At 42.2% G+C, this 11,937-nt stretch overlaps 1 protein-coding gene across 1 annotated transcript in view; it reads right to left on the bottom strand.

Annotated features, from left to right (window-relative positions):
- Positions 1-341: 341 nt before the first annotated feature.
- Positions 342-11,937, bottom strand: part of LOC144818041 (granzyme A-like) — a 67,677-nt gene continuing 56,081 nt past the window's right edge. Inside the window, exon 5 of the mRNA XM_078675077.1 lies at positions 342-625. Within this exon, the coding sequence (XP_078531203.1) occupies positions 467-625 (159 nt within the window). The 3' untranslated portion in view covers positions 342-466. The remainder of the gene's footprint in view (positions 626-11,937) is intronic.

The raw sequence follows: 11,937 nt of genomic DNA, 5'->3' as shown, positions 1-11,937 counted from the left end.
TTGTTATGATTTAGTTTTGTTTAGTGTTTTTGTTACATAATTAATCATCTGTTGTTTTATCCTGTTTTAATTTTATTTTACTGCAAATGGGGGTGATGTGTTATATTCCATTGAGAGATGCTGCCTGGAATGGCACATCTCTGTGATGCTGTGTAGATTCTGATGTGATGTCATCCCTGTGGCATCATTGACAGTTGGTCCAGCTGTGTCTGAAAAGGAGCTGTCTTGGGATCTTTCTTCAATCAATAAATCTACATGAAGCTATTCTTCTCTGGTCTTTGTACTTGTGAACTACGACATCATCACACCTCAACAACTTGCATAAGATATTTTATCCCACATTTCCGCCAAACATGCCTTTTATTTAGTTTTGAAACTCATGTACATAATATAGATTTATTGATATAACCTTAGATGCACACTTAACATGTTATATCTTAGCACTAAACAAAACAAAAAATTAACATCACAAATCTCCTCCTGTCATTTTCCTTATCCATTTCAGATAGCTATTTGTGAGAAGTGTGTAGACACCAGGCTCCCCAACAAGGCCACACTTTGAATGGCCAAATGAGGTGATGCCTCGGAGTTCTCTATTGCAGATCAATGGGCCGCCGGAGTCTCCCTAGGAAGAAAAATGCACAGAGCTGAAGTTTGTGGAAAGACTTAGTAACATTCAGAAAGAATATCTTTTCTTTAAGCCAATCATTTGTCAACATTTTGAATTGCTTGACATGGACAATGGAAAATTACTCAGATTAATGAACTGGGTATTTTATGAGATGACCGAAGAGAAGAAGTTTGTCAGTCCATGAAAAAATACTACAGAGTGTGGATCTCACACACTACATAATTGCCTCTGTACCTAATCCATTTCAGCACTGGTGCATATGTCCTAAATAAATTAGCAGGTTAATACCTTTAATAGGGAGCAGAGCTCTAGACTGACAGGGAATTTTCGAAAGGGACATGTAGGCTGACTCCAGGACATCACAATTTTGAAACACAAAATCAATCTTTCAAATGCATTGTTACCTTCAAGGAACCAGCACCATGCCTTGCTATACATATATGTCAGAATTTTGTGAAGTGTTTGCCATTAATCCAGTGTAAGATAAACTATTTTCTACACACTTTAAAAAAAACAGACTGCCAAAGCCAAAAAGTCTGGCTTTTTTTGCCTTTGAGAAAGAGTGAAATAGTTGATTGACTTTGTGTGTGCTGCCCCCATATGTCATAGAAAGAAAGTGTCTCATTTATCACATTTTGGCACAGGGCAGCTCTGGAAGGTTTCTTGCTGCGCTGCTCAGCATCAAAAGAAAGTGCAGGGATGCACTGTATTAATGAACAAATGTGCATTCTTGTCTTCTCTGCCAGCACTGGCGCACAAATTGGTGCCTAGCGCCGACGCAGGTACCCTTGCATGTGTCTTCGTTGTTGGCAAATTATTTGTGTGCAGGAAGGGACACCGGAAGCTTGTTTCCTTTCCAGTAAAGAATTGGCTTGGTAGTTTGGTCTGCCCTGTTCCCATGATGCTCTGGGCCAGGGACAGACTAATTTGCATATAGCCAGGTTCTGAACTGGGATGGTGCAGTGAGCTAAAAAACGGTGATGGATCAAGCCCTGATCTGTTGACTGGGTAGGAGTGTTCTGATTAACTCAGATACTCTGTCCATCACCACCCCCTTTTTGAATCAGAAGGGACACCTTCAGCACACAGAGAAAGAAGAAAAAAAGAGGAGAAAAAAGATATTCCTCCTCGTTACACCTCCCTGGGGAGGCTTACAGTTTTGACGCTTTTCCAGGTTTACAGATCCTTGTAAATCTGGGAATGTGTCAAAACCCATGAGTGTTGCGTGGGAAAACCCACCACAGCACCCATGGAACGCCTTCTTGATGTAAAGTATGCCTGACTCTATATCTATGAGGCCATGCTAAACTATGCAGGGTGGCTTTGCGTTGCCTCATAGATATGAATGATAAAAAAAGTGACACTCCGGCATAGCAGGTCTCTTGTAATTGAGGCCCAAGGTCCCACTAAGAAGAAACACCCTTGGCTCAACAATATGGAAGCTAGGAGCATTGGCTCTTTGCTAAACAAATTTCATTAAGAAAGTTAAACTGTACCATGAAAGATAAGAATATTATTAATATGAAGGAGCCAGAAGATGAAGTGTACATTATAATTTGTGAACATTTACACAACATTGCACATTGCATAGTGTTGCTAAGTGTAGCGGGAAAGGGTGCCTTTTTACAAGGCAGCGTTAAGCCACTTTACGTGGCTTAACGCTGCCTTGTAAACAAGGCGGATCCCCTATCGCCACCACATCCTGAAAAGTGATGTTGTGGTGGCAATAGTTGCTTTTAACACCCATGGGGCTTTTCACAAAGGTCACTTACACTTTGAGTAATTTAACTTTGTAAGTTGTAACTCTTACACTTTTCTATAACTTTACTTTTTTGACTATTCACAAAATCTGGGTGTAAAGTTAGTCAAAAGTGGAAGCTTACACGTCTCTGCTGCCTGATAAATGCTGCCAAGCCAAATTTACAAGTATAAATTGCTAACACCAAAAATAAACAGTAGTAAGCCTAGAACAACATATGCACAGCCACTGATACTGCAACACCCTTCCACAGAAAATAGTGAAACCACATAGGAAATAATGTTAAGTTAAATTCTTTAAACTAGTTAAAAATATAAGTAAATATGGACGCTCTGCAGTGACGCTGATATCGCCATATTTTATAGTATAACGAAAACGTAAAAAAATGATTAAACCTATAGAAAGCATTTTGGTTAAATTTTATAGTAAACTGATTTTATATATTTATTTTAAATGCAAAACAAAAGAAAAAATGCTAGATCAAAATGAATATTATTTTAAATTAAGTTTGTAATTAATTTCAATATATATATATATTTTTTTTTTGCAGAGTTTTATATAGCGCGAACTAGAACCAAACCGAATCAGTTATCAGAGCGCTTTACATAGCACCAGTTACATGAGGACACACTTTCATTTTAGGCACGGGGAGATTAAGTGATTTGCCCAGAATCACAGGGGGTTTTTGGCGTCGTTACCGAGACTCGAACCAAGTTCCCCAGGTCCAAGGTCGAGCGCCATTTTTCTAAAATCTAAATGAAAATATTTTTTCTCACTGAATGCAAAAAAAGACATTAATAATTATTAGAAGTGATGTATAGAATGAATTAAAAATAATATAGTCAAGTTGTATTACCATTTAAAGTTACATAATTTTTTTTAATCAAAATTGTTTTAAAAATATTTTAGAAGTATATGATAAACAGGCTTTATTTTTATATTTGTGCAACACTCAATTATATTTAATTATATGTTTAAATATTTAAAATAATATAATTTAATTTAGCATTATTATCTATGTTTTTTTAATTTTAAGTCCCTATCTCCATAATTGTCAATAGAAGGGTGTTGCTGTACTGGTGGTTGGCCATACTTCAGCTCTGAGTTGGAGTAATATACTACTGTTTTGGGCCCTTTTTAGCAGTAGGAACTTTTGAAGTACAGTTCAGGAAAAGCAATGGGCTTACTCTTTGTGGCGGATCTAAAGCCCTGCTAACCTCCACCCTTGTCCTGCTAAACCCCCTTACTCCTCCCTAATCCCCTCCTTATTAGTTGTGAGTAAATCCCCAAATTCCAGCTACTTCCATCTGTTCCTCCCATATTTATGACTAAAACGTATACTTAGGTGTGTGGAGACTCTGCAGATGGGACAGAGATATCCGCACAGAGAGAGGTGGAGGTGGAACAACCACATGTACGTTTGAGAGCAGCATTTTGTAGTACATTTGTAGTACTACTGGAGAACTATAGAATGAATTCTAAATTCCAGTTTGTGACTAGGTCCCTCAGATTTTCTACAAGATTAAAGTGAAGTCCATGCAGAGTTAAGGGGGTACATTAATGGAGCTCAATTCATCTGTGTCAAAGGGACTACTCAGTACTAGAAAGAGCCCTCTTGATTATATCATGATAATACCACCACTTCATGGTTCAACCTCTTTGAATAACATTTGTTAGTTTTATTCCACATGTGCTCGTCTGGCTCACAGAAACAACCAGAAATATCTTGGTGGTATTTGCATGATACTAGAAGCGGATCCCTCGCCATTGAGCATCAAGCCCAAATGCAAATGTTGTGCATGATCCTGCCTATGAATGGTGCATGCTAAAGGGCATATTTACAATGCCCTGTGGCACATTTACGATTCAGAAAAGGGGGTGGTGATGGACAGAGCATCTGAATTAAACAGAACACTCATACCCAGTCAAAAGATCAGGGCTTGATCCATCACCGTTTTTTAGCTCACTGCACCATCCCAGTTCAGAACCTGGCTACATGCAAATTAGTCTGTCCCTGGCCCAGTGCATCATGGGAACAGGGCAGACCAAACTACCAAGCCAATTCTTTACTGGAAAGGAAACAAGCTTCCGGGGACCGGTTTCTGACATTGCAGCCGTCTTCGGCCCGGATTGCTTGAATCCTGATGGTGCAGTGAGCAAGGGACTCACATCTGAGTATACCCTGCCACTCCTATAGTGGCCAAAACGATTCAGAAAAGGGGGTGGTGATGGACAGAGCATCTGAATTAAACAGAACACTCATACCCAGTCAAAAGATCAGGGCTTGATCCATCACCGTTTTTTAGCTCACTGCACCATCCCAGTTCAGAACCTGGCTACATGCAAATTAGTCTGTCCCTGGCCCAGTGCATCATGGGAACAGGGCAGACCAAACTACCAAGCCAATTCTTTACTGGAAAGGAAACAAGCTTCCGGGGACCGGTTTCTGGCATTGCAGCCGTCTTCGGCCCGGCTTGCTTGAATCCTGATGGTGCAGTGAGCAAGGGACTCACATCTGAGTATACCCTGCCACTCCTATAGTGGCCAAAACGATTCAGAAAAGGGGGTGGTGATGGACAGAGCATCTGAATTAAACAGAACACTCATACCCAGTCAAAAGATCAGGGCTTGATCCATCACCGTTTTTTAGCTCACTGCACCATCCCAGTTCAGAACCTGGCTACATGCAAATTAGTCTGTCCCTGGCCCAGTGCATCATGGGAACAGGGCAGACCAAACTACCAAGCCAATTCTTTACTGGAAAGGAAACAAGCTTCCGGGGACCGGTTTCTGGCATTGCAGCCGTCTTCGGCCCGGCTTGCTTGAATCCTGATGGTGCAGTGAGCAAGGGACTCACATCTGAGTATACCCTGCCACTCCTATAGTGGCCAAAACGATTCAGAAAAGGGGGTGGTGATGGACAGAGCATCTGAATTAAACAGAACACTCATACCCAGTCAAAATATCAGGGCTTGATCCATCACCGTTTTTTAGCTCACTGCACCATCCCAGTTCAGAACCAGGCTACATGCAAATTAGTCTGTCCCTGGCCCAGTGCATCATGGGAACAAGGCAGACCAAACTACCAAGCCAATTCTTTACTGGAAAGGAAACAAGCTTCCGGGGACCGGTTTCTGGCATTGCAGCCGTCTTCGGCCCGGCTTGCTTGAATCCTGATGGTGCAGTGAGCAAGGGACTCACATCTGAGTATACCCTGCCACTCCTATAGTGGCCAAAACGATTCAGAAAAGGGGGTGGTGATGGACGGAGCATCTGAATTAAACAGAACACTCATACCCAGTCAAAAGATCAGGGCTTGATCCATCACCGTTTTTTAGCTCACTGCACCATCCCAGTTCAGAACCTGGCTACATGCAAATTAGTCTGTCCCTGGCCCAGTGCATCATGGGAACAGGGCAGACCAAACTACCAAGTCAATTCTTTACTGGAAAGGAAACAAGCTTCCGGGGACCGGTTTCTGGCATTGCAGCCGTTTTCGGCCCGGCTTGCTTGAATCCTGATGGTGCAGTGAGCAAGGGACTCACATCTGAGTATACCCTGCCACTCCTATAGTGGCCAAAACGATTCAGAAAAGGGGGTGGTGATGGACAGAGCATCTGAATTAAACAGAACACTCATACCCAGTCAAAAGATCAGGGCTTGATCCATCACCGTTTTTTAGCTCACTGCACCATCCCAGTTCAGAACCTGGCTACATGCAAATTAGTCTGTCCCTGGCCAAGTGCATCATGGGAACAGGGCAGACCAAACTACCAAGCCAATTCTTTACTGGAAAGGAAACAAGCTTCCGGGGACCGGTTTCTGGCATTGCAGCCGTCTTCGGCCCGGCTTGCTTGAATCCTGATGGTGCAGTGAGCAAGGGACTCACATCTGAGTATACCCTGCCACTCCTATAGTGGCCAAAACGATTCAGAAAAGGGGGTGGTGATGGACAGAGCATCTGAATTAAGCAGAACACTCATACCCAGTCCAAAGATCAGGGCTTGATCCATCACCGTTTTTTAGCTCACTGCACCATCCCAGTTCAGAACCTGGCTACATGCAAATTAGTCTGTCCCTGTGCATCATGGGAACAGGGCAGACCAAACTACCAAGCCAATTCTTTACTGGAAAGGAAACAAGCTTCCGGGGACCGGTTTCGGGCATTGCAGCCGTCTTCAGCCCGGCTTGCTTGAATCCTGATGGTACAGTGAGCAAGGGACTCACATCTGAGTATACCCTGCCACTCCTATAGTGGACTAAACGATTCAGAAAAGGTGGTGGTGATGGACAGAGCATCTGAATTAAACAGAACACTCATACCCAGTCAAAAGATCAGGGCTTGATCCATCACCGTTTTTTAGCTCACTGCACCATCCCAGTTCAGAACCTGGCTACATGCAAATTAGTCTGTCCCTGGCCCAGTGCATCATGGGAACAGGGCAGACCAAACTACCAAGCCAATTCTTTACTGGAAAGGAAACAAGCTTCCGGGGACCGGTTTCTGGCATTGCAGCCATCTTCGGCCCGGCTTGCTTGAATCCGGATGGTGCAGTGAGCAAGGGTCTCACATCTGAGTATACCCTGCCACTCCTATAGTGGCCAAAACGATTCAGAAAAGGGGGTGGTGATGGACAGAGCATCTGAATTAAACAGAACACTTATACCCACCACAACTGTGGCACATTGTGGCCGCTGGAGCATCTCTTTTGTGACACTCCAGAGACGCAGTGTACCAGATCATATTTACAAGGCCCTGCAAAGCCACCCTGCGTAGCTTTTCATGGCTTTGTAAATATGGAGTAAGGAAATGCCTTACTCTGTGTGAAAGGGGTGTTCCATGGGTGTTGTGATAGATATTCCCATGCAGCACCCATGGATTTTGCTGAATTCCCAGATTTACAAGTATTTGTAAACCTGAGAATGCGTAAAAAGACAACGCCACCCCATGGGAGGGGTACAAGTGGCAGAATGCAGAGAAATACCTTTATTTCACCTCTTTTGTTCCTCTTTCCATGTGTACGGCATTCTGCAGCACACATAGAAGGAGTAAAACACCATCAATGATTGCTTTTGTGCAGGAAGGTGTCCCTTCCTGCACAAGCACAACCATTCCTACAATGCACGCTCCTTTGCACCATGGTGCAAGGGGGCCTGCATTTACGCTAGGCAGCCAACTATATGCCAGCGCTGAGGAAAGCACAGTGATGTGTAATTTTCTATAATTACAATGCATCCCTGCACTTCTCTAATGGCATAGCTCAGCGCTGCAAGATGGCTTGGGGACCCAATCTGTGCCATTATTTTATAAATGCACCCCTAAGTGTCTTGTTATTAATTCTATTTTTGCCCATTGGCATCACTTACTCATTTGACAGCATCGCTGCCTTGCACATGTTATTTGAATTGCTGGGTCTTTTCTTGTTTAACCCTTTTGTGGTATAAACATACAGCACCCCACTGAACCCATGAATGCCTTGGTGCTGTATAGTTGCATATATATTTGAGTCCTAACTACAACTATAATTTGTGTGTCTATCTCTCACACACCCTTCTCCATCATCTTGCTAAGTGCTTTGCCCCAAGGTTAGAGCCCCTCCTTGTTCACACACACAAGACACCAAAGTGCTCCCCACATGCGATCACAATACACCAACCATGCTCTCCTCCATAGTGTGTCATGCTGTGCATCTGAACATTCGCTTTATTGCCCCACTTAGGGATATGTAGTTCTTTATAAATATTACAGCGCAATAAAAAACATTTTGAGTTCCTCTTAGAAAAGGGGTAGAAAAGGTGTTGATCACCAATCTCTAATGTGGTCTTCCAAAAATCACGTACAAGTAACCCAAAGGTATTTTAAATTATTGTAGTAGGAAGAAATAATCACAACTTATAAATGTTCAGCACTACCTGAAGGGTGGCCCCTAAGGGTAAATGTCCTTTGGACATGTGTGTGTGAAACTTGCACTTAAAAAAAATTTCAAGGGTGCAGGGGGAGGGTCCTTTGGACCCCCCTCAGCACCCTTGAAATGCATCAACAAATTGCGATTCGCAAAATAAAAATTGCAAAAAGGCATTGATACCTATGGGCCTCTAGGCCCATAGGAATCAATGTAATGCCATTCCTTAATTGCGATTCGCAATTAAGGAATCGCAAATACAGAAAATTAAGAAATCCCAAAAACTTTTAAGATTTCTTGATGCATAGGATTTTGCAATTCCTAAATTGCGATTCCTTAATTTTCGCAATTTAGGAATCGCAAAATCCTACAATGATGCATGTGGGGGAATGTTCTTACAGTAGTAAAACGACTTTGGGAGTTTTTAAATATCAGGGCATGTAAAACATAAAAGTACATGTCCTGCCTTTTAAATACATTTCACCCTGCTCTCTGGGTTACCCAGGGCCTACCTTAGGTGTGACTTATATGTATATAAAAGGAAGGTTTTGGCCTGGCAAGATGTTTATTTTTTGCCACGTCGAAATGGCAGTGTAAACTGCAAAAAGGGGCTCTGCAATTTCAGGCCTGAGCCATGATTAAAAAGCTACTTAAGTAGGTGGCACAATGAGTGCTGCAGGCCCACTAGTAGCATTTAATTTACTGACATATATAGTACTCTTTACTAGGGACATCTAAGTAAATTATATATGCCTATTTGGGTTCCAAAATTACTGCGTTTAGGGAAAGAGCACTTTAGCAATGATTAGCAGAGGTAAAGTGCACAGAGTACTAAAGCCAACAAAAACAAGGTCAGAAAAATGGAGGCAGTAGGCAAAACGTTGGGAGGAAGACTTCCCTAAGACTGTCAGGTATAAGCTATAAATAAATAATGCCACTGCAGACCTAGAGGCTAAGGCACATGTTTTACTTCCAAAAGTTGTGTCTCAAATCTACTAGTCAGGAGTTGCTTAAATCTCCAAAAGGTTCAGTCAATGAAAAGTGTATTGAAAGCACGTATATGCTGATTGAATCACTGAAATAGTGCCTCAAAAGTGCTCAGTTACCTTACTAAGTTATCCTGGTATTATCACTAGTAGAATTAAGACATCATATGCAATGGTTTAGGAATACAGTAGTGATTACTCCAATAAGTGAATCTTAATGGCTTAATAATAAAAGGACAAGATATGCAACTAAGAGGTTTAGGTCTTATTCTGACTAAAACATCTGAAAATTCAGTAACTGGATATTGCAATACGGTGCCTCCAAATATTAGAGGACTGCCAGATTTTCTGGTTGGGAAACATTAGGAAGTTGACAATCAACAGCCCTGTCCACAGTATGTAGCCTGAGAGTGGACTTTTGGGCTAGGTAGGCCTACATTTCCAAATGCCTAGCCTCTGAGCTCTTAAACATTTTGTGCAGGGGACCAAAACCAGAGAGAAAGAGAAACAGTGAGAATGACATATAGAATGATAGCCAACAGTTCTTAAAGTTATAAAATATAAATACGTGTAGAGGCCCCATGTATTTCCTGGGAGACCATCACTGAACCGATAAATAAAGTTTTACCAAAAGCCAGAGTAGGTCAATATCAAGGCAGCCTAGTCTGGATTCCACCTCATAACTCTTTCTTCCACGTTTCTACACTTAGGGCCTCATTTATGGGTTTTTGATGCAGGGCAGTGCAGCAAGTCACTTTGCTGCCCTGCGTCAAAACAAAAGGGCAGGAATGCGTCGTATTAATGAAATATGGCATATTCCTGTCCTTTCTGCCCGTGCCAGCAAACAAATTGGTGCCTAGTGCCAACGCAGGTACCCTTGCACCATGGTGAAAGACTGTCTGCAGTGTTGGCACAATTGTTTTTGTGCAGAAAGGGACACCTTCCTGCACAAAAACAATCAATGGAGGCATTTTCCTTTATGTGTGCTGCAGAATGCCACACCAATACATAGATGAAAAAACAAGGAGTAATAAAGATATTTCTCCTGTTTACGCCTTCCCTGGGGAGGCGCACAGTTTTGATTAATTCCCAGGTTTTCTGATTCATGTAAATCTGAGAATGTGTCAAAATCCATGCGTGTTGCGTTGGAAAACGCACAGTAATCTCCATGGAACACCTTCTTGACATGAATAAGGCAACACAGCACGTTGCATTGCCTTGCATTACTCCATATCCATGAAGCCATGTAAAGCCAAGCATAGTGGCTTTGTGTCACCTCAAATATGATTAAGAGGCATGCACCACTGGAGCATCATAAAGAAAAGATGCTCCAGCAGTGCAGGCCTCTTGTAAATGAGGCCGTAATGTTTCTCTACCTTGCTAGTGTGAGGTCCTTTCACATCCCTGCTTTCTCCCTTTCACACTATGGGGCATATTTGCAAGCCCCTTGCGCCACCGAAGCATCACTGTTTTTTGATGTGCCGGTGGGGCACAGTGCAGGAGCATATCTACAAGGCTGGACAAAGCCACCTTGCATGGCTTTTCACTGCTTTGGAGTTATGGAGTATGGTAAGGAAGTGCAAGTCGCTGCCTTGCCTTACTCTACATTAAAGAGGCGTTCCATGGGTGCTACTGTGGGTGTTCCCACTCAAAAACTAGGTAAATTGACCATGCCCCAGACTTACAAAATCAGGTAAACCTGGGGCAGCACCAAAACCTTGCACTTCCCTGGAGCAGTCTTAACAAGGAGAAATGTCTACATTTCTCCTCGTTTTTTCCTCTTTCCACACGTGCTGCATTCTGCAGCACCCATAGAAAGAGGAAGTCACCTGTGCAGTGTTAGACCTGGCACCATTGGCGTGGGTTTCCCCTGTATTTTTTGCCTTTGCATCCTGTGTTTTTGCTGTGTGTTGGACTGGTCTAGATGCTTTGGGCACTTTGCCACTGCTGTTCAGTGCCAAAGTGCAAGTGTTCTGTTAGACCTGGCATTTCTTGGCAAGGTTACCCCTGATTTTTTGCCTCTACCCCCTCTATTTTTGATGCTGTCATGGATTTTGTTTTACTGGCTTCGATGCTTTGGGCACTTTGCCACTGCTGATCAGTGTGAAAGTGTAAGTGCTCCCTGTATAAAGTTTCTATAACTAGGGAGTTAGGTCCTACAATATTGGGGTGGGCTGGACCTTATTAACAATAATACAACAAAAATGCCCACACCAACCAAAATTACAAAGCAATTATTTCAAGGTCAAAACAAATAAATTTCAGTTTTGTCCAGGTACTTTTATTTATACCCCTTCAAATTTCCACAATTCTTTTTATGAACTTATCTCTTCTTAATGAATGAAAAGAGAAACATATACACATTCAGAGCTATTTACACAAATATATACAACACATGTAACAACCACAATACTTCACTTTAAAGGACAAAATAAATACAATATATACATCCTACATGCAATACAAACAATATATATTCGTACAAAACAATAAATATTCAAAAAGATTAATGATAGACAAAGTCAAAGAAAGGAGTCAAAGTCACCAAATGGTGAGCGGTTTTTTGAGAACTAGCAACCACTAGTTCCTACGACAAATGATATTAATTACTCCTTAAACTTGTGCCGACGCGTTTCGAATCCAAGTAAGGTACTTCCT

The sequence above is a fragment of the Lissotriton helveticus genome, chromosome 2_1, assembly GCF_964261635.1.
Source record: "Lissotriton helveticus chromosome 2_1, aLisHel1.1, whole genome shotgun sequence".
NCBI lineage: Eukaryota > Metazoa > Chordata > Amphibia > Caudata > Salamandridae > Lissotriton > Lissotriton helveticus.
This window is presented reverse-complemented; position numbering and strand designations above follow the sequence as displayed.